Below are 21,962 nucleotides of genomic sequence, written 5' to 3'. Positions count from 1 at the left end.
ATTTTAGAAGCAAACTCTCTTTCCTCTCTTTTCCTTCTCAATCTCTAGAACAGACAGGAGATATCCACTGCTTCAAATAGTATCAAGCAAACCCCCTTCTTCCGTCCTGTGGATCTACATCATTCAGTATAGATAGTAGAGTTCCTATGCAGCATGCAGAAGGAGGAGCTTCTGTTGAACCCTCCCCCTGCAGTCAACAGGCTTTCATCAGCACTGTCCCACAAAGGGAGTCTACAGTGTCAGGTGCACATCAGAAGGGTTGAGGCCTGAAACAGCATCATATGTCTAGATGCTAATGTTCTCAGGCTAGAGGTCTACACCGTGGTTTTGTCCTTGTCACTGCATAATAATTCTCACTGAAATCTCTCAGGTGCAGAATCACATAGCAGCCATCACTCTCGGGGCCACGGTTGAAGTAATTCGGGCTCATCAGTGAGTTCACCATATTTTTTGTTTTTTTGAGCCACCGGTTGTTAAACTTGAGTTTCTGAAGCGTTTTGGGATTGCTCCCACCGGCTCACAGGAGACGGAAGCCAAACCGATAATTATGTTCCCGCCGATTGAAATGGTGGATCAATAAGGACCAGAGCCGTGTTTTTGGAGTATCCATCAAACGTTGCATTTTGGGAGTGTGACTCTAAGCACTTCAACCCCCACCTCTGTCCCTCCACTGGCTGCATTTCATTTATTGGAAGCACAGAAGGATATTTCCATATTGATTGGTCTGTGATTGTGGCCTCTGTGCTTGGTAAACCCAATTGCGGTGTAAAGCATAGCCTTGCAAACGCAAGTGAAATTGGTAATACCAGACATGCCCATTCCACTGTCGCAGTAAAGATACTCTAACACAGTCAGCTAAGGGATTTTAGCAGGTAAGTCGGGATATTGATCATCTAATATGGGAATTAAATGTAGTCTCAGCGGAGATATTGTTATTACTGCTAAACATGTCATGGTAATGAAGTAGCCAAAGAACCCAGAGGCCTAATGAAGAAAACAAACAGGTGTCACACATTTTCTGTGGGCCTATATAGTGTATACGAGTATCCATTTTCTTATATGAACTCACTTTAATGTGTCTATATTCTGCTTTAAACACTGGGTCCCTAATGGGTCATAAATACTCCACCAATCTGTCAATGAGAAATGATTTACCTGCTGGGTTAACAAAGTTAATTAACTTTTATCCTTAATTTGCACCCGTGGAGCACGACGATACAGCTGCAGTGTGGGAGCGAGACTTCAGAGCCAGGTGAGCTCCTGAGCAGAGGGTTTGATCTCGAATACATGTATTCCATCTCTTCTCGGTCGCTGGGGAACTCCGCGCCAAGGTCAGCGCTCAAAGACGAACGCACACGATGGGAGACGCTGAGCGGTGAGGCGTCGCCCACGCCCTCTCCAACCCCGTTTCCTCTTGTGCTTGTCAGGGCGGCATCAGAAGGCCCAGACTGACACTAGCGAAGTCCCTGGGGTAGCAGCCATCACTGCCTGTTTCTCCGTCTCCCTGAGAAGCAAGCCGTTGTTTTAATTGCATCAATAATACCATTACAGCTGGAGAGCCAATTATAGTATCCCATTTTTCATCTGGTCCATGGGTCCGAGCATCGTGTGGATTGAAGAAAAAAAAAACTGCATGTGGACCTTACTGATGAGGCAGCAGTCCATAAAGACCCAGAGCTAATGACAGGAATGCTAATGATGCATTTTCTTCTGGCAAAAAAAAAGAAAGTCAGGCAGAAAGATATATAGGCAACCATAACTGTCTGCGATTTCCTCTCCTCATTTAAAGCAATTGTATTCAACAGCACGGACGAAAGCCTTGGTCGGTCTCCACCCATTCTTACTGGTGTTGCTTTGCAGCGTCCTCACCAAGGAAGTTTTCCCCAGGCAAAATGAACTGTTCTGGGCCACATACAGCCACAGGCCTGGCAGCTGTGCATCTTGAAAGCGTTGGCCACAAGAGCTGTCTCAACTCTCTCGGCTCCAGGCATGAGCTGAACTCCTGCAGTTGAGGCAAACTGTCAGTAAGTGAAGACCTCAGATGGCTCCTGCAAAGCAAAGTGACTTTCAGCTTGCGTTTGATAGGCCTTTAACTCAGAGGAGTTTATTTTCTTTCATCTAGAAGTTCCATATCTTACAAACTCTATTGATTTCGTGGACTGTTAATTACAGCAAAAATGTTTACAGCAAATTGAGTATCAGTGAGTTAAACGAGCTTGCAATGTACACTGGTAATATACTATGTGTTTGCACATAAACAGATCTCGCACTGGTTGTCTTTGCCTGTTTTCTCATGTTTGGTCAAATCAGCTGCACCTCTTCAGTCTGCAAACTAGCATATGTCAAAATACTTGTGACAGAACCTGACACCTGCTGCCATGCTATATTGTGAAGTGCGTTATAAGGACAGCGTCGAGCTCGCAATTATGCATGGTTTCAAAGGCTGATACCATTTTGAAGTGTGCTCATGACATTTTTAGTTCATTTCATTTTACACATTTTTCATTTTACACTATATCTCCGTCTTTGGGTATTTTAATGACTTTGCCTGGGCAAACCAGCCTGTCAGAGAACAAGAATGACACACTCAAGAATGCAGTGGTATGACTAGTCCTACATGTTTTACACCAGGTCCTCTTGCCCCATTTTTTTAGTGTTTTTGGATGTGTTTTCAACACCTGTTACATATTTATATATTTATAACGTGAATTGTTCTATTTCAATCTCACAAAGGACTAAACTGGATCAGTATAAGAAACAACACAATGGCTACCAGCCTGGATAATTGATGAAAAGTCAACTCCTTACATGTCTCCCCTGCCCACCCACTATGACTTCGAACTCTACAAATGACATATCCAGGCCCTGGCCTGTAATGAGTGTAGCTGACATGTGACTAGCGTCTCATTACAAACAGCTTTTCGGTGTGGAAACACCTCCAGGACCATGCCATTTTTCACATCCACTCCCTGGCTAAAAAACACTGATGAATAAAACAACAGAAAACCAATCAGTCTGAGCAAAGGGATGTGTCAGAGAGTGAGTGAGCGTCGCTCGGACCAGCTGACAGATTCAGACACTCTGTTAAAAGGGCCTTCATGCTGCCCCATTCTTTGTCATAATGTGCTACAAAGGCACGTGTATACCGGCCACCTCATTTCCTCTTTGACAAACCAGATAAAAAATCGACAGGGCCGTAGCCCTCTTTACACGCTATTGCGTACAACATTTGAACAAATACCACGTCTCAAGTGATACTTGGGCAACTTGTAAAACTCTAATTTTATAATAATCTAAATGATATATAAAATAGTTGTGTGCAAGATTTTTTAAGACTTTGTCAGATTATATGTCAAATGTAATGAGTTATGTCAAATGCAAAACTGTGCCCCAAGCATCAGAGTTCCACATTGTAATGAATAATTCAGCTGTAATTCAGCTATTCCCCATGGCATCTGTTTCCTGCTTAATTAATTTACATTTCATTCACAGTGTGACCTCATAATCAAATTAGACATTTATGACAGATGAATATATCCATAAAAGCATCAATCTCTTAAACAAAAAAACTCATTTTGGATTTTAGGTCTTTTTGGGGGGCACCACATAACCCATATCTTTTTGGCTGTCTATTATTGATTATTTTTGGCAAATTTTACAGGTGGTAAGAGCTAAATGGAAATTCACCAACAACACCGTGGTAGTGTCTAGATAATGTCCTCTTGTTTAAGATGAAAACACACAAGCACAGACCATGAGCGAGAGAAAGAGAGAGCGGGAGAGAGAGAGAGGCAAAAGAAAGAGTACTCTCAGCGGAGGGTGGAATCAATCTGTAGGCTGACTCAATCCTTCAGTCTTATCTGGAGCACTGGTGCAGACGGCCGCGCCAGATTGCAGATGATCTACATGCCTTTATGTAAGTGGAGCTAATCTGTCACGGCCTCGGGGAGGTGGAGAGATGCAGACGGAGCCGCGATGCTCCATCACTCTCGCTCAACCCTTTTGCTAAGGGCTCGAGCGCTTCTCCACCCAACTCCTCCTCGTGAAACGCGCGTGCGGGGTGGCCGATCGGTCCCCACTACTCATCAGCATGTAAAATGTTAATCTGGCTTATAAGAAACTAGCGTGAGTAGTGAATACACCAGTGACAGGCCCCTTGTTCCGGATCTAATGCTTGTGCTGAAAGGATGATTCATATTAAATCTTGGTTCAATGGGCCACTGCAATGGCAGCACGCGGAAATTCCATTCAGCCCAAACTTCCTTCCCATAATGGACTTCGCAAAGTAAGAGCCACATTTGTGGGTGAAAGCATTAGGCGGTCATTTATCCATCTTTAGCGTTTAATAACATTCATTTCTGTAGATGGCCCATGCTTGCGCAAACCACCTCGTGGCCTTTCGAGAGGCTAATGGCAGCGTGCGAAACGGGCCTATTAGCGTTTCTCTGCGAATTCAGCCCTTATTATTCCTGCAGTCTCCCGGGTCACACTGGCCTGAGTCGGCTTTCATTTTGCCAAGGTTTCACCTCCGTTCAACCCTTCTCAGCTCATTCTCCATTCCACAATTAATTCACTCATTTATCCTCCATTCCAGTCAAGGCCAGGGCCCAGGATCTCTTAATTAACGAAGAAAGGGGGAAAAGAGAAGAAGGGAAGTTCCTCCATCTTCAAATGAAGCCCAAACGGCCACGCAGCTCAAGCTGATCATTTAAACTCACTTAACCCATCTTAATTAATCCACGGCACACACTCCACACATTCCGTGCCTAGCTAATGAAATTAGTGCAGCCAAAGTCAAATAACGGATCCCTCCGATGGTGACCCAAGCACCCCGGGTGAGCCTGAAGAGCTGCTTAAGGAAGGCAGCTGTCATCGGACGGTTGAATTACAGAAGACCAGCGGAAGGGGGCGGGGTCAGAACATGGACAGAGTAAACGTTGATAATCCTGTTCCAGTGATGAAACGAGCAAGTGGCACTGTGCTTTATGTCTGAAATTAGAACTGCAAAAAATATTTTACATTTTGATTTTTTTGTTTGTTTAATTAATCGCCATACATTTTTTGTTTTTACAGTTACCTTATGGACATTACATAGGTAATTCATCCATCTTTATCTTTAATTTAATACATTCTGGCAATTATTCCTAATAAAACAAGTGGACATTTTACTGTATTTGGTCAAACCTTACATAACCTTATTTAGATTGATCTAAATAAAATGAATTAACTATAGGCTGCATGGTGTAGGTAGTACTACACTCTGAAGGATGTTGGTCACAATTTCAGCATCAGATAACATTAAGTTCTCTGAAGGCTGTGAGGTTTTTGTCTGTTGTCTGATTGGTGGATTAGAACAGATCCCGGATCTTGATGGTCACAAACGGTTCAGGCCATGGGAAGCTCATGATACGCTGCATAGCTTCCAGTTACATAGTGGTAGATCTGTGAAACAAAGAAATCGAGGTATATATTAAAAAAAAAGATTTAAAATATCATTTGTACATGTGATTATATGGACTCTGAAGCTCAGTAAACTACCTAACATGAAGATGAACAGAGTGGGCATGTTCTTACTACTCACTTTGGCTCTGCTCCTGAGAGTCTTTCGTGTCATCTAGACTACCCAGACTTAAGTTACCAATGGCTGAATCGTTATTGCTCATCTGTTTTGTCTTCTTTCGCATACTTCCCAAGTTACATTTTTATTTAATAATTTCAGTTTTAAGACGCAAGTTTTCTTTCTGCGTTCAGTGCATTTCTAAAACTTTATGTAATAATATTGGTTGCACGGACATGGGTTTATAATTATTCCATGAGCATATATAATGGCTTTTACAGCAGCAAACTAACTTTCTGAATACTCAGCATTGATGAATTCAGCAAAAAAAGGTGGCAAATAGTGCTTTTATAAGGAAAGTCTTTTTTAAAGAGCTATGCATAGTTGGCACAAGCACACCACTTTCCCATGTTAAGCAGTGAGATTTCTTAAAAGTTCCTTTCATCGCAGTAATAGCTATGTATAAAAACCAAACCCATTTTCCTGGGTTCTTAGGGCAGGCCAAGCACCAGGAGAAAGCGCAGTAAAAGACCAGCTTCAGTGAGCACTGGGAATCTTCATCTCAACCGAGATCCGCGTCACTCCTGTCTGGATGTACACTGCAGTTGCTCGCCAGCGCAAATGTCTCTGGACTCAACTCTCATCCATTAAGACCACCGAATGTCATTCTAAGCAGGGGGCGCCGTGGCAACACCCACCTGCCGTTCGATGTCTGCGAGCAGGCTGCTGGCTCCCAGGCGAAAGAGAGTAGGAGTCAGCCAATCATCACCCAGCTCCTGCTGCATCAGGACCAGCCACACCAAGGCCTCCTGCGCTGTTCGAATCCCACCCGCAGGCTTAAAACCAACCTGCATGCATGCATACAGACAAACACACACAAACACACACACTTACTCAAATTGCATTCCACTGTTAGGTGATGATTTAGCCTGAGGAGGCAGAATTGACGTTCTGAATGCTGAACTGGTTGAGGTGCAAACGGTGTATTGGACATTTGAAGGAAGTGGTTTAAATAGTTTGACTATTTTGCTCAGGCTGTACCTTGTAGCCTGTCCTCAAGTAGTAGTCTCGGATGGCCCGAACCATTACTATGGCAACAGGATAAGTGGCGTTGACAGACTCCTTGCCAGTTGAGGTTTTGATGAAGTCAGAACCTGGTGGTCAGCAGGAAGATGAGTGAGACTTGTGTCCTGCTACTGCGAACAGCACCGTGGACTTTTCTACATGACTTATATGTCACAATTACGTAGTGATTATCTGAGTTTATATTTAAGCGTTGTGCAAGCACTTTGTTGACCATGACACCAATTGATTAGCAATAAAGTGAATTTAATTCAGCCGCATGGAATTCCCAACAACTGAACACTGTGTTATTGCTCATACATGCTTAACGGCTTTTGATGAGCACATTACAGCCTGCTTACTTTGCACTAATGAGAAGTTCCAAAGGTTAAGGGTCAAAGCTCCCGTTTCCTCAGTGACCAATGAGCAGCAGCTCCTCTGCTGGCCGTGGAGGACAGGGCCTCGAAAGAGCTTCAGGAATAGAAAATCCGGATGCCGAGACGCACATTTTTAGAAGGCGCGCCGGTCTCCGCGCGTCAGGGGCCCGACGGGTTCCGCACACGGACAGGACATTAGTCCTGCGAGCGCGCCGGGCCAGACAAGAACAGATGCTCCCGTCGGCGGAACGCAGAGGGTGCGGGCGCGCTCATCAATAAGAGTGCTCATTTCTCCCTTCCTCTCCTCCGCAGCCTATTATGGTTTATCAGCGTTCCGATAAAAATAGAAGATAAAATGACGTTTTTAATGGATGAACCACAAACTGTGGGCCGGTTTTTCGAACTCCCACCCCCACCACAACCTCGTCCTGCCCTGCCGTATGTCTAATGACTGTTCATTACCGAACAGGACAAGATGAACATTTTACAGTTCATTAAAGATGTTCTATGTGTTTTTCCACTCGCCCCTCCCCCCCCCCCCCCCCTTCCTCCTGGCTCCCGCCGTTCTTTCACTCTCTCGCTCCCCTTCGCCCTCAGACTGGCATAATCCTTGAGATTCGTTCTGGGGAGTCTTAATTACGCCATAATAGATAACGGTTATTAAACGCGGCCGACAGTAATGAAGCTCTATTCATTTGCGGCGGCGCGGGGCTACACTGCCGGGTAAAATAGCTGCGGCGTAGCAGATTAATAGACGAAATTATCATTCAATTTCAGAAACCTCATACGCAATTCATAGGAACAAGGGGAGATTAAGGAGTGAGCGTGGCGACAAAAGCAATGCATTTTAATAATGATCCCTATCAGTGCCACTGACAATTGGGTACAGTAATCGGCTTAACACGCAATGGCTATTTAAGCATACAGTCACTGGTTCGCTTTGTGTGTGCGCGCGTGTGTGTCCTGGCGCGTGTGTTGGCCAGTATGGTTGGCCATCTGGAAGAAGGGAAGGTGAAGCAACAGTTGTGCAACAGTGCCACACGGTGGACTGGACCACTCACTGCACAGGCGCTGACTATTCTCGGAACTACGGTGTACAAGCGTATAACGACCCTGCCTTGCAGAAACCCAGAATCCTTTAATGTCCACCTGTTTGAAATGACAGCATGGCAGCAAGCACTTAAGATGCCCAAACACGCAAGTTGTCCTTACGTTACCGTAAGACATTTGGTGTCCACCTGACGACCACTGAAGACATGATGACAGCACTGGTGCCGTCCTTGATTCCAGCATTAATACGTGAAATCAGGTGACACTACGGCAGCCCGAGAGGCTCAGTGCAACCATCCGTGGATCAGGTTTGGCACCTTTGCTCTAGGCCGGCCTCCCAAACTGCACAGTATTGCAGTCTAGTGTTGGCTTTAGCACATCTAATTCAACTGATCGACTAAGCATGAGGCTTTTCATATATTAGGTTATGTAATTTAATGCCCTGAACTGTGCAGGTCTGTAGTCAACCAGGGCTGGTGAATCGACCTTTACCTGCCATCATGGACACCAGACTGGCTTTGTAGACGTTGGTGAAGGTGCCCAACTCTCCTACTGCCAAGATGGTTTTCATGTGGGCGTCCCCGCAAGCCTCTCGGAACTGCCGGACTTCATCGTATAAGGCTGAAGAGCAGGGAGCATGAAACAGAATAAAGACCCTCAGCACGTCCACCTGAACGTTTTTCTGCCTTATTCAATAGTTACTAAATCATAACTGCAATAACCGAAATCACACTTTACATTAGAGGACAGACTACTGTCCGCTCAGCTAGTCATGCAAGTCGATTTTTGCACACAGGGATCGATTTCCCACAAACAAAGACAATTCCAGACCTGCCCACTGTCCGGTGAGAGCCAGCGTGCGGTTAATGACGATGTCAATTTCGGTGGCACCGTCCTGCACGGCCATGCGCACCTCATCCAGACGCGTCTTCAGTGGCGTCTGACCGGCAGGGAACCCAGTCGCTACTGCAGCCAGACACAGAGGGCGTGATGTCAGGGCAACGTGGTCAGGCGTTGGTGTAGTAGACTACAGCATCAGTTTTGTTGTAGGTGTTCTCTCGGGTGTTAAATGTGCTGCAATCCCACCAGAAGCAACGGGAAGGCCGGAGTTGGCTGCTTTCAGGGACTTCACTGCATCAGCCACACGAGACGGGTACACGCACACTGCTGCAGTGGTGATACCTGTAAATACACACAAGTAACATGGAGCAAAGCTCACTGACAGCTTTATTGCAGCCATCAACGTCTTCTGGGTTCACTTATAGACTCTTGTCCAGGTGCGCACGGCTCTGTTAATAGAGATTTACTGCCCTGCTGAGAAGTTCTAGGTCACCTCAAGTTCAAACTGCACAATTTGCATCTTCTAAGGTTTCATCAATGAGCAAAGGATGACAGTTGACTAGGTGTTGTTGGATGACGGGTAAGTCAGCAATGACACGGATGTGTCTAAGAGCTTCTGCAACACTTCTGTGCTCGACAGTCTGCACCAGCCCAACACCTACTCACCATATCACTGTCATCTCTGTTGAAATGTACAGAACACTCAACCATGATCCTGTGGTCATGGGCCGACGTACATAACACCTATCTAAGAACCAAGGCATTACATAGACGTACCAGGAGCGGACTGGGGAGAAAAAGTGGCCCGGGAGTTCCTGACAGACTGGCCCACTATACATGTATGTGTGTGTCTGTATGTGTGTGTGTATGAATCTATACATGTCACGTAGTGTATATGATCGGCTTTTATAGTCATATGGACAATATTACTTCCAGCAATAATATGATTACGAAGCCACATAGTGGCATAACAAAATAACTAACAAACTTAACAACTTGGCCCTGACAAAATACAGGAGAAAAACAACTGAAACCTACATTGTTCACTCAGTGAGTAACCTTTGCAGCTTTTTTTTTCTCTCTCAGTTTTTCAGCGCCACCTTTACGTTTCGAAGTTTGTTTAGGCCCTGGCTTAGACTGCTCTATCTTTACGCAAATGCAGACTTATTTTTCCACGTTTCAGTAGTGTCAACCGTGTCGCGGAGGGATCACATGATGAGTTCGACCCTCAGCAGTGTCAGTGTGCAACTGGCGTCTCTCTCTTGACTTGTCACTCGTGGGATACAAACAGGGAAATATAATTAATGTGGCATTAGTATGGACAAGGCTTTTCCAGTTCGTGACTACTTGTATTAATAAGTGACACAGCTGCTGTATGTTTTCTGGGACAAGTTTTTTTTTTTCTGATCTCCGCTGCATGCTGTCAGCCCGCATCAGCTGTCACCCAGTCCGTGCTGAGCAGGTTTGCCTGACTGGAGCGGGGGAGAGGTAATAGGCCCCGTTAAACAGCAGCGTGACTACGGGCCAGGGACACAGGGCGTGGCAATGGCTCCTCCACTGGCAGAGTTAAACCACCAGAGAAATCCCCGGCAGTAATGTATGCCAGTCCGCCCCTGAGATGTACCTAATGAAGAGGCCAGTGACAACAGAGAATGGTGACAGTATTAAACAATTATACAAGTTAATTGCTAGTATGTGACATTCATTAGTATGGTTAGTATGGTTGCACCTGTAAGGGAATTTAGGACACTGACAAAGTAAACATATTTTGTAATAACCTGGAGAGACAAATCCTGATATTCCGTGTCAAGGGAAATGCAAAAACCGTTTTTTGGACCTTACGTCTGCTGAGATACAGGCCAATAACACACAATGAGTGTGGAATTCAGGCAGGCATCACAATTTACATGCCTTGTTTGTAGTGCACTGCATTTAGCTTACAGAAATGTTTGCTGTGATTGGTTTTAACATGTAATAAAGCTGCAGTACACTGTCATCATAAAGCAAAACAGACATCTCTTAAAGAAGATCAGCATTTCAGGCCTGGAATATTCTCAAATAATTTCCGAAACCCTAATGTCTGTTTGTATATTGTTTTATATAAAACAAGTTTTATATTGTTTAAATCTGCAATTTCCACACATAATTAAAGCACTTTATCTCACCAGCATGTGGATGGGTGTAAAAGCTGTGTGTTGATTGTAAAACCTCCTTGGGTTCCATGAAGCGCTAGAGAAGTCATTCATTCATAAGGCTCCTAAAAACACGTGTGCTTTGTGCTCCTAATCAAACTGCAGTCATTCGGTTACTCGGATTTATCTGGTTATCTAGATAAATAATGTGCTGGAATGTCACATGAGGAAGCGTATAAACTCTTCTGCACAGAGCGGCGAGGGAACCTTTGTCGTGCATGTCCATGCTCTTCAGCAAGTCTCGGCGTACAGGCTGTATGGCCTTCATGCACAGTCGGTGGACATTAGACGGCGTGTCGTCGCCGGCCAGGGTCGTCAAGTCGATGCACGTCGCAGCCTTCAGGAGCCAGGCTGCCTGTAAGAGCGGAACGGTGCGACTCGTGAGCGTTCTGCAGGAGCGCACGCGACGTGGGCGTGGTCGCTACGTGGGAGGAGCACGAGCCCACCTGCCACTGCTTTTTGGCCACTTTACGTCCTTGAACCTGTTGAGCTCTTTTCAGCACGGCTTGTGTGTTAACTCGGGCTCGAGACACCCACTCCAGATCTGATGAAAGGGAAAGACAAAGACCACTGCTGCATAATGCATACCTTAAACACTAGTTAATTTAATACTAAATCCTGTATATAAACTAAATAGCAAACCTTATTACTAGACTACTTTGGCGAATACTGCAGCATTGCTGAAATAGCTTGTTTACAGAAAAACAACAACAAAATAATAATAATACTAAAAATTACTAATACTAAAAATACTAATAAAATGACCTTTAGCCCACTCTACGCAGTCTAGGTACGAGGTTAGATTAGCTAGCTAGCTAACTGTCTTGCAACATCACGTGCAGATCTACAGCACATGAATGTTATGTAAGCAGGCTGGAAAGAGCGCGATTAAACACTTACCCAGATCTATTCCGGGATTTTTCACGGACATGGTTGAGTGTATAAGATGAAAACACACACAAAACCCCAGCCCGGTCAACTTTATTGACCAATGTGCCTGCACATTGACAGCCCACACAAACCTACTTCCTGCCTGTGACTGTTACGTCACCGCCCCCTCTCTCGGCCTATCACACGTCAGCTCGTGCTTAAGTCACGTGCACAGTGACGTAGCTGATATCTATTATGCAGAGGTTAACGTAATCTGCGTTTAGGGTCATATAAAATAATTGTTCATCTGTGAAAAGCATTGCTTTCGTTAACCATACATACAGTGAAAAAATGAGACGAGCATAAAGAAAGATACTGTTTTATTTCTTTGAAATATGGTTAATTTAATATTGGTGATGCGTTATCAAAGCAGAGAAAATTTATTTTATTCTTTCATTAAATGTATTGCTTTATTTTCTGTCCTCTAGTTTACAGGCAGCAGACGTTATCATAAAAATAATGCTTCATATAAAATACCTTCCAGATTTAGAACATGCACTTTTCATAATTTGTTTATAATTCTCACCATTTATAAATTGAATAAACTTCTGCATACATGGAATATAAAAGAACAAGTCTGGTAAGCTTGTTTTTGTAATACAACCAAGTTGCTACATATATTAATGGACTTTCAACACCTGCAAATAAAATTAAATAAAATGTAGACCAGTCTTGCCAATCATCATGAGCACTATGTGCATTATATGCAAATATATTAAAAAGACATTTTAAAAATTCTTGATTTGATTAAAACGTTTTTTTTAATCATTGTGACAGTGATGTATGGCTTTATGTACGGTATTGCACCAGCTCCAAACCTCTCGAGACATTTGTTCTTCCAACATATACTGGCTCTAAACATTTTGATGGACGTCTGCTAAAAACAATTGTGACCATCCCATTGTTTTAAGAATTAAAATAATTTTAAAAGATGTTTAAGAATTAATGCTAAAAAAGATCTTAGCAGACAGTTAAATCACAATCAATGACAATCAAGCAGACTGTAAGAAAAAATGTAACAGAACAATTGAACCCATAGGAGTGTGCACAGTGCAAACAGTCCCATCGTTTCCTTTGGTGTCCTGTTATTGTTATGAGTTACGGTGTCTGATCCTGGCAGGGCGGAGGATGTTCCAGGTAGAGTCGTCGCGGTCGATGGAGACCGTCCAAAGACAGCCGCCCCAGTCTGGAGCAGCCCAGTGGTGAGTCTGTTGCAGCGGTCTACAAGAACAGAGTTATGCTACTGCAGAGACGCTACTCGGTTGTATTGGGCAAATGCAACATGAAAAACGAAACCTACTCGGCACCATAAATGGTGTTTCGGTGCTGTTTTTGATCTTTTTAAAGGGGAGGACTGAATTTGTCCTTACCTTTAAGCTTTTGTTTGGTGTAGTGCAGTTGTCAACGCTGCTCTGTCGCTTGCTGGCTGCTGGGCTTCCTGACTGCAGTGGGCCGAGTTCATCACTACAGGCACTGGCCACGCTTTGCCCACGTCTCTCTCTGTCAGGGCTTCTTCCATACTCACTCATCACGGCAGGGTGAGTCTGGGTCGGGCCAGCGCTCGGGTGTGGGAGAGGGACAGGGCCGGAGCCAGACCCTGGCACCGGACTCTCCGCCCGAGCCTGGCCGGTCCTGTCTCCCCGTGCTGGCCCGTGTCTGGCGGCCATCTCTGTGACGAGGCCCGCTAGTCGTGTGTTGCGCCTGATGACCTGTGTTTTGATAGCTTTTTCCAGGCTGTCTTCTCTCGCGATCACGTACACTCGCGCCCGTCCCCGAGTTACGGCGGTGTAGACATGCTTCCAAGTCTCATACTTGCTGTCCCCAACAACGTACACGACAGTCTCCGCTTCCGAGCCCTGACAGGAGAGAAATCCATGATGGCGTTAGGTCAGTGTTCGCTGGCTCACACACAAGTAGCACAGGGAAGACCGTCTGCTTGCATGTATTCATGTTTTGAGATGCGTGTGCTGCATATGTACTACAGGAAGCGTGGGTGAGTGAGGGTGTGTGGAAGAATACGCGCTACACAACCTGAAATGTGTGGATGGTTCGAGCCCAGCCGTGCTGCAGTTTACACTCCCTGTTCAGCTCTCTGTAGTCGACAATCAGCCTCCTGCCGTCCTCGGCCTCGTCACTCTCCAGGGTCAGCTTCCGCCTCGTGACCTTTCCCCCCTCTTGCGTGGTCACATCCTGCCAGGAACAATCGCACAGGCCACTCCGTGGTCAGCAAAACGCCGTGTCGGAGAACTAACCCCACGTCTGTTCTTATTAACAGTCTGTTCTTATTAACTCTTGTTAATGAGGCTAAGGAATGTCAGTAATAGAGACCATTCAACTGCCTTAACAACCCTTGTGCTGAAGAGCAAAAGCAAAAACATAAAGCGTCATGTGGGAAACTCGTACGTCTGCGATGAAGAAAATCTCTCCATTGCACAGACGCTGTTTGTCCTTCTTCTCCTCTTCCCCACCTTGGTGGTCTTGAAGTGCCACGTAGCCGTTCCTTGTACAGCAAACTTTATCCTTGATCTGAAAGTCCTTTCTTCTTTTGTCAGTCCTGCCATGTGAAAATGAGACAAAATACTTTAATTTACTTAAGTTATATTACAAATTGCATATCTGTTGGGAGCCTTTGGTTAAGAATCTTTAAATAATGCAGTGACGTTTGGTTTCATAAAAGATATACAGTGTTTTATAAAAATGCAGATACCTTAAAATTAACGTGTGAACATTTATCAATTACAGTATATGTCTGAACCTCCAACTTACATTATATGATGTTGCGAGTAATGAATACAGCAAAGTTCATTGATCAGAGCACATTCATCCCTGTTAATAAGAACAAAGAAGAACTAATTTTTAGCATACAAGAACTCAGGTTAGCACATAACCAATTTAAGTTTAGAAAAGGAGAGAACAATTTAAGGTTGGTATAAACTAAGTCGTATGTCTTTCATCACTAGTTAGATTTAGAGAAACGGTTTTCTACACAGATTAAAATTAGTCTTAGACTTTAGATTTCCTTTAAGGATTTTGTGCAATGAGACCACACACAAGGTTTAACATTCTTATTCATTTCTAAATGTCATTTTTACCTCTTGAAGGCAACAAACTGTGAGGTTCTGTCATCTTTCAGGCCAGGGGCCGGGCCATCTAGCAATAACTTTATAGCAGTCTGTAGATCTAAAATAAAAAAATGCAATTTTTGTTCAATTCAATCACAAACCGTTCCAACTGACCGCTGTCCAGATTTACTCTGAAATTCAGTCAGCCCAAATGTCCACATTGCACAGAATAAGCTAAAACAAACAGCTGGCTAGCATAACATGCAGAAGGCGTTGCTCTGCTGTTCTGCAGATGCTTGAATTTCCATTGCCTTAAAGGATCCATAACGCTTTGTGTCTTCTACAGATATAGTTGATCCATGGATATAAATGATAATATTTTTTTCCATTACTCATCCTGATGGTGCTACCATTGAATAAAAATGTTTTCTAGTCAGTCCAGACCTAAAGGAATCTGCTTTGTATTCCACTGTCCAGTGCTTTTTAATCTCACACTAGATGTTATTCCTATGTTGAATTGGGAAGAGGAGAGTAGGAATGATTGGTGTCCTATGGCTGGGTTATCATAGGTTTAAGAAGTCATTGGAAAGGTTCAATCATGCGGCCCATTTAATCGCAGTCGCTTGTTCTTAAAATAAATGATGGGGTGCACATAGCCACCACATTTTAGAAATGTTAGAGCAGTTTCAGGGTTTCAGTTTATACTAGCATATTTCTCCATTGCAGAAGATTCCTTGTTCATCTACAGCCAAGAAACACAAGGGGTTTGTGGAACAGGCTAGGATTCTTTCTCTTTTTTTTGCATAAATATTTTTGTTGTGTGAAGTAGCAGTTACAATTTTACCTACTACTGCTGGGATCATTCAAGGGTTTCAGAAGGCAAATAGGTATATTTGTAAAGGTCTAATGAAATGTAGGTCATTTTTAAATGGATCAACTAAATTATTTTTTCAAAAAAAATAAGGGATGACATGGATGTGAAAATGCATCTTAATGTATTTGTATGAACCCTTTAGATCGGTGTATTTACCATCTTCTCTTTTATTTTGTGGAAGACGAATGAGAATGAACTTCTTGTCCGGTGAGATCACTGGGACAGTTCTCAGGTCCACAACTGCATCAAAGTTCAGAGAACAAAACATTTTCTTTTCCCCCATATCTGCAATACTGAGAGATCAGAAAGACAGTTACTGCTCCAGGACAGACACACACAAACAAACAAACAAACAAACATATTGATTTCTCTAGAAATTAGTGCTTTGTGTACTTCAGTACAAGTTTTATATAATGAGGAGGGTGTTGCTTACAGTCCAGCATTGCTGACGATAAGCTGCGACTCAGCACGGTGGTTAGTACGCATTTCAATCGCCCAGTTTACTCTCCGGAGACCGTTGAAGAGGTCGTTCAGAACATTCCCTGGGGCAATGCTGGGCAACTGCCTTACATCCCCTTTACGAACAAATAAATAAATAACGTTATGTTTTCTAATACGCATGTCACTCGTTTACCCACAGTTCACAAAAATCATTACAAGTTGTTCCTGTGTTGCCAGCTGAAACATGAACTTCTACACTGCTACAGTGGCTCCAACAAGTTCATTGCCAAGACTGCATCTACTAATGCATGTATTGTGACTTTACCCAGGATGATGAATTTCTGCAGCTGTGCATGTTCAGTAAGTATTTTAAGGATGGACTGAAGCATCTGAACACACACCAGACTGCCCTCATCCACCACCAACACACGGACATGGGCAAACTTCCAGTTCAATAGTTTATCCTTTGATGTATGCCTGAAATTCCATAAGATCTAAAAGCCAAAATGTGGGAATTAAATGCTGTAAACCTCATGTTTAAACAAATTCATCAAGAACAACAAACATGTAAAAACAGAGGTTCCACCAACCTGATGCATGGTGTAAGCATTAAAGCTGGTCCTCTTGGACAGCAGGGAAGCAGCTCTTCCTGTGGGAGCAGTGAGGAGAACCTCTACCTCGGCCTCCCCGGGTGGAGCCTCGCCCTCGGCCTCCCCGGGTGGAGCCTCGCCCTCGGCCTCCCCGGGTGGAGCCTCGCCCTCGGCCTCCCCGGGTGGAGCCTCGCCCTCGGCCTCCCCGGGTGGAGCCTCGCCCTCCCCATTCGGAGCCTCGTCCTTCCCAGCATGCCTCTCAGCCTCTTTGGTTTTCTTCAGATGATCCATGGCAGCTTTAAAGACACAGCTGACCACAGCGGTCTTCCCACAGCCTCCCTTCCCACTGATGACAACCACAGGATTGGCACACATCATCTCCGCTGCTCGAACCTGGTCAGGGTCTAGCACCTCAGGTGCGGGGTCCAGCTCCTCTTCCATGGCTTCTTCTCGCTCTTCTGCACACTGTGCTGAAGCAGACGTTCCTGTGGCAGCTTCAGCGCTACCTCTCATTCTCTGGCGCTGCATGGACAGGAGGACCTCCCGCACATCCAGCTCGATCCTCCAGGGTTCCCGATTCACCAGGGTTTCGAGACACGCGGCGATGTCCGTCTCGTACATGTAGAGGTTCTGTAGCGCGATCTTCTGTCTATCCACGATTAGCACTCCATGTTTCCGGAGGAAGGCCAACGTCTCCCATGTCCTCTCTTCCTGCATGTTACACCGCAGCCTCCATTCCAGATGATCCCGATCGATGTAGGTGTGGCCACTATCCCTACAGTAGGCCTTTATACAGTCATACAGCAGAAGAGCATCTTGCTTTTCAGAAGCCATTTTGTTATATATCCCACAATCTTTAAAGGCTTGGAGTTTAGCCTCACACCTGACCAAATGCAAGTCCTTAAAAATGATCTGCGGATGACAAATGATCAACTCAAATACAAATCAAATGCAGCAAGTTTTAAAATATATGAAAATATTGAATTCACTCAGTGAGAAGTTGCCCAAGACACGCTGACTCACGTGGTTAAATCCTAACTTCCATGCGTCCATCTTGAGGACATCCTCCAGCTTGGCCAACATGGTTGTATTCCTTTCGTCCTGCACAGCCGAGACGGAGATATCTGTATCCCGTTTCTTCTCCAGTTCCTCATCTTTTCCTTTATTTAGCAAATCCAAAAACTGCCCAGGCAGCAATGTTGGCAGGTACTTCATGATAAGAGGATACTTGTTGGCAGCGCTCACAAGAAATCCTGCATCTATTTGATGGAACAAGATTAAACAGTGAATGGCATGCTAATCATTTATAGAAATACACAAATGATACTTGCTATGGACTTTTACTGTGTCTGCTACAGATATTGAACACATTATTCTGATGTTAACATTTAACCATGCAATTAACAATGTGTAACAAATCCCATGAAATCTCATTCTGACAATTATGAATGTGTGTAAATATCTAAAGGTTTCCTAAGCACTCTCCATTCATAAGTTAAAGACATCGGAGATGAAGTCTCAACAGTTACTGAGCACAACAAAAATGTTTTCTAGATCTGAGTTGAGTCACGTCTTATTTCAATGCATTGGTGCAATGCATTTCATGGTAATTAATAATCAATGAAGAATTACTCAATAAATTAATATTTCCACACATGATAAAAATTCACTTTAGTTTAGAAAGCTATGGCTACAAAAGTAAATATTTCAGCAAAGTACTTCTGTACCTGACTGAGACAGACTAGTCATGATATTTTTTGCTACGTTTCTTTTCTGTTCATCTTCCTCCCCAAAGTCACTTAGAGCTTTGGACACATTTATGGGATCCACGTGTCTGCTCTCAGGCAACCACTCCATGAACTCTCTGACAGAGTCAGAGTGAACACCACAAGCATTCAGAAACAGGGACACAATAGCCCGGCCTTCTTCTTTTAGATCTGTCCGTATGCTGTATGAAGGGTTCCCTTTTAATACAAGCTTGTGTTCGATTTCTTTGGCAGTGCATGAGATCTGCCACCACGGATCCTTGAGGTGAAAGCAGCCTCGAAGCCTGTGCGTCAGACCACGAGCAGCTCCCCCGCAGTCCACGAAGTCCACTGCGGATGACATCATACACAAAGAGAAACAATAATAAGTGATATAGGAGAACAGCGGTGGTGGTTTATCGCAGGCTTTTGGATAAGCTAACCACATTATTGCTGTCTAGGTAGCTCTCTCTAAATACAACTAGCTAGCGTAACTAACGTAGTTGGTTATAACTAGTGATGGCAAAAGTGGGGCTTTTGAACCAATTGATTCGATCTTGTGAAACGTTCGAATCATCACATCACATGCCACAGTGACTTGTAGAGGGCAACCAGGTCCTAAATCCACAACGTTTTTTTAACAGAAACAGAAGGAATGTGTTTTTTTTTTATGAAAAATGGCTTGAAATATTCCCCATAGCGTATTGTGTCCCTAAATAAATTTTAGTCATGAAAACAATTTTGCAGAGAACAGTGTTGTTGTCATTAAGATGCATTTTTCATTATGATACACTTTTAGCTGACATTATTGATTTTACATTGCAAGGTAGGGAAATGCTTGTGTAATCCTTTATTTATTAAACATTACAAATAATCAGTAAGCATTCTGATATCAGACCAGCTGCTTGAACTTAAATGCGGACTAAAACTCGCGAAAAGATTCAAAACTGTGATGTAACGAACAAAATAGACATAATATACATACATGTATCCACGATTTTCCTGAACTTTAACCTTTCCCATGATTCGTAGCTGAAGCCGGTTTTGGTTTCCGGTTGTAGTGTTTACATTATGAGAGAGTCAGAAAGTGGACGTTCATTGCTGCTTTATTAAAAAACATGGCAAAGAATACTAGGTGGCTGCACAGTACGAGCACTTTAAAAAGTTGTGGTGACTGTGTTTTAACAGTGCCCCACCCCTCCACGCTCTCAGAGTGGGTTGATAACATGAAGCTGTGGCCTGAAGTTAGCTATATTGATACAGTCAATGGCTGTGTTCGAAATAGACTACTACATACTGGATACTGCATACTGGACTCAGTATATACTGGATACTGCATACTGGTCCTCGTAGTAGTATGCAGTACAGTTTCCAGTATGCGACAAAAGCAAAGCACACTACGGGGTCACGTGAACGTAGCGTTGCATGATGGGATGCAGTACACCACGAAGATAGCTCTGTTCGCGTACTGGAATATTTTGCGGAAGTAGTAGGTCATCCGGGTATGTTTCGCGTACTGGTATATTTTGCGGAAGTCGTAGGTCATCCGGGTATGTTTCGCGTACTGGAATATTTTGCGGAAGTAGTAGGTCATTCGGGTATGTTTCGCGTACTGGAAATTTTCATTTTGGTCACATACTGCATACGACATACTGATTTGGGGCTTGATCAGTATGCCAGTAGTATGTAGTAGACTATTTCGAACACAGCCAATTACTTCGTCTTTTCCGAGGGCGGAAACTATAAAAGCACAGAGGCATACAACTACCTTTATAGAAACAAAATAGTAAAGGTATTGTATTAAAAAACACGGTGACTTAATTTTTTTGAAAGCTGAGGTAAAACCAAGTCAGACCGTCAGCCGAGGTAAACATCAGGCATGAGTAATGCTGAGGGAAAGTGAAGTAGTGGAGACAGCGGGTTGCTCGTGCATTGCAGGGCTGGGGAAGACCTGCGGTCACGCAGCAGCTGTTTGGTGGAAGGTAGGTATAAGCTCAGAAGGTATTTGCTGTGAAACATTGAAAAACAATAAATTATATGTATAATATCTCGTTTGTTGTTTGTAGTTTTACTTTTACAAGTGAGTGCTTCTATTGTGCTTATTAAAAAACTAAAAAGGTGCAAGTTACTATTACTATTTCAGATGCAAAATGCAGTGGTCAGTGGAAAGACAGGGAGTACATGTATAGATGAACAGCGCAGGTGTAATGCGCTGAAACTTTCTTGTCCCGGGCCCCAGCAAGACCTGGACAGGACTATAGAATCCCAGTCACTCCCAAAAACACCACATCACCTGTCACACAGAGAGTTTAAAGATAGCGTAGACACAGCTCCTAGCAGGCCACTCTTCCTTTTAAAGAATACTTTACTGGAGAAGTATTTTTACTTTTTACAGTGCCGCTCCTTCCCTTCCCCTTTTGCAAAGCAATGCTGAAATGCGGAACTTAAAAACCGGCAAAGGAAAATAGTGTGACGTCATGGCAGCCCCCGCCCCTTGGGATTTCAGGAAAAACGTGGACATTATGTCTATGTAACGAACCTCGTTCTTGGCTACATGTTCTACATGTTGGCTAGATAGCTACATGTTCTCTTTAACATGTCAGAAACGTAAAAATAAGGTCACTTCCATAGCTCTACTGAAAGCTGCTGACGCAACATGGATTAGATAGTGGTAGATAACTAGGGTCAATTACCGTCCGTCCTCGCAGGTAGAGATGACTGAAAAATGTATCCCCCAGAAGACACAGAATTCATTTCATTAATGTCCAAAAACTCTGGCTCTTTCTCTGCCTCTTCGTCATCAATTTCTGAATCTTCAGCTCTCGCCCTGGTATCTTCCTTGTCTGGCAAAATGTAGCCCACCAAACACAACATGTTACCTCGAAACTCCATGTCGCCTTTAGAGTCCACTATTTCCTACTTGTATTTACCGCGAGTTCCACGTTCGTCTACCGCTTTTGCACTTTCTCGGCTCGGCAGTGGCTTACTGCCATCTAGCGGCCACGAAATGAGCTTCCATACCGATATAACGTCAAATTATTCTGGTTAACTATTTAGCATTTAGTTTTCATTATTTAGAAATCTTATGTTACAGAGGCTGGTGATTCTAATTATTGATTTCATGGGGACCATATTTACTTAAAAGCATAGTGCAGTGTCTGACTTCCACATGGTTTTACTTTTTGAACAATAAGTGAATAAAGCCTTGAAACAAATACACAAACGTATCTGATATTAGAATA

General features: G+C 43.8%; 2 protein-coding genes across 3 annotated transcripts; both read right to left on the bottom strand.

The window, feature by feature from the left end:
• Positions 1-5,013: 5,013 nt before the first annotated feature.
• Positions 5,014-12,138, bottom strand: dera (deoxyribose-phosphate aldolase (putative)). Its single transcript, XM_077005052.1, has 9 exons — positions 11,979-12,138; positions 11,525-11,622; positions 11,286-11,433; positions 9,133-9,228; positions 8,878-9,012; positions 8,539-8,667; positions 6,599-6,711; positions 6,256-6,405; positions 5,014-5,442 (listed from the first exon to the last, which is right to left on the bottom strand). Exons 1-9 carry the CDS (start codon positions 12,007-12,009, stop codon positions 5,386-5,388), a joined length of 957 nt encoding a protein of 318 aa, XP_076861167.1. The 5' UTR covers positions 12,010-12,138; the 3' UTR covers positions 5,014-5,385.
• Positions 12,139-12,346: 208 nt separating this feature from the next.
• On the bottom strand, positions 12,347-21,800 carry helb (helicase (DNA) B). 2 transcript variants are annotated; one of them, XM_077005045.1, is made up of 13 exons: positions 21,414-21,800; positions 18,703-19,071; positions 17,999-18,234; positions 16,976-17,887; positions 16,711-16,879; positions 16,378-16,519; positions 16,101-16,237; positions 15,101-15,188; positions 14,775-14,834; positions 14,412-14,562; positions 14,040-14,198; positions 13,379-13,864; positions 12,347-13,229 (listed from the first exon to the last, which is right to left on the bottom strand). In XM_077005045.1, exons 1-13 carry the CDS (start codon positions 21,610-21,612, stop codon positions 13,107-13,109), a joined length of 3,231 nt encoding a protein of 1,076 aa, XP_076861160.1. In that variant the 5' UTR covers positions 21,613-21,800; the 3' UTR covers positions 12,347-13,106. The 2 variants fall into 2 exon arrangements, with proteins under 2 accessions (XP_076861160.1, XP_076861161.1); XM_077005046.1 differs by lacking the exon at positions 21,414-21,800 and adding an exon at positions 19,706-20,758.
• Positions 21,801-21,962: the final 162 nt, after the last annotated feature.

The sequence above is a fragment of the Brachyhypopomus gauderio genome, chromosome 5 (assembly GCF_052324685.1).
Source record: "Brachyhypopomus gauderio isolate BG-103 chromosome 5, BGAUD_0.2, whole genome shotgun sequence".
In the NCBI taxonomy this organism is placed as follows: Eukaryota; Metazoa; Chordata; class Actinopteri; order Gymnotiformes; family Hypopomidae; genus Brachyhypopomus; species Brachyhypopomus gauderio.
The sequence above is the reverse complement of the archived record's forward strand: the minus strand, read 5'-3'. Positions and strand labels throughout refer to the sequence as shown.

Coding starts and splice junctions, on each gene's coding strand:
- helb (XM_077005045.1), bottom strand. CDS start 21,612: ATGGAGTTTCGAGGTAACATGTTGTGTTTGGTGGGCTACATTTTGCCA. Junction 14,835..15,100: donor CAGTTTGTTGCCTTCAAGAG/GTAAAAATGACA, acceptor TCTTATTAACAG/GGATGAATGTGCTCTGATCA. Junction 13,230..13,378: donor CACCAAACAAAAGCTTAAAG/GTAAGGACAAAT, acceptor CTGTTCTTGTAG/ACCGCTGCAACAGACTCACC.
- dera (XM_077005052.1), bottom strand. CDS start 12,009: ATGTCCGTGAAAAATCCCGGAATAGATCTGG. Junction 9,013..9,132: donor CGGCCTTCCCGTTGCTTCTG/GTGGGATTGCAG, acceptor GTCTGGCTGCAG/TAGCGACTGGGTTCCCTGCC. Junction 5,443..6,255: donor TCGCAGACATCGAACGGCAG/GTGGGTGTTGCC, acceptor TTTGTTTCACAG/ATCTACCACTATGTAACTGG.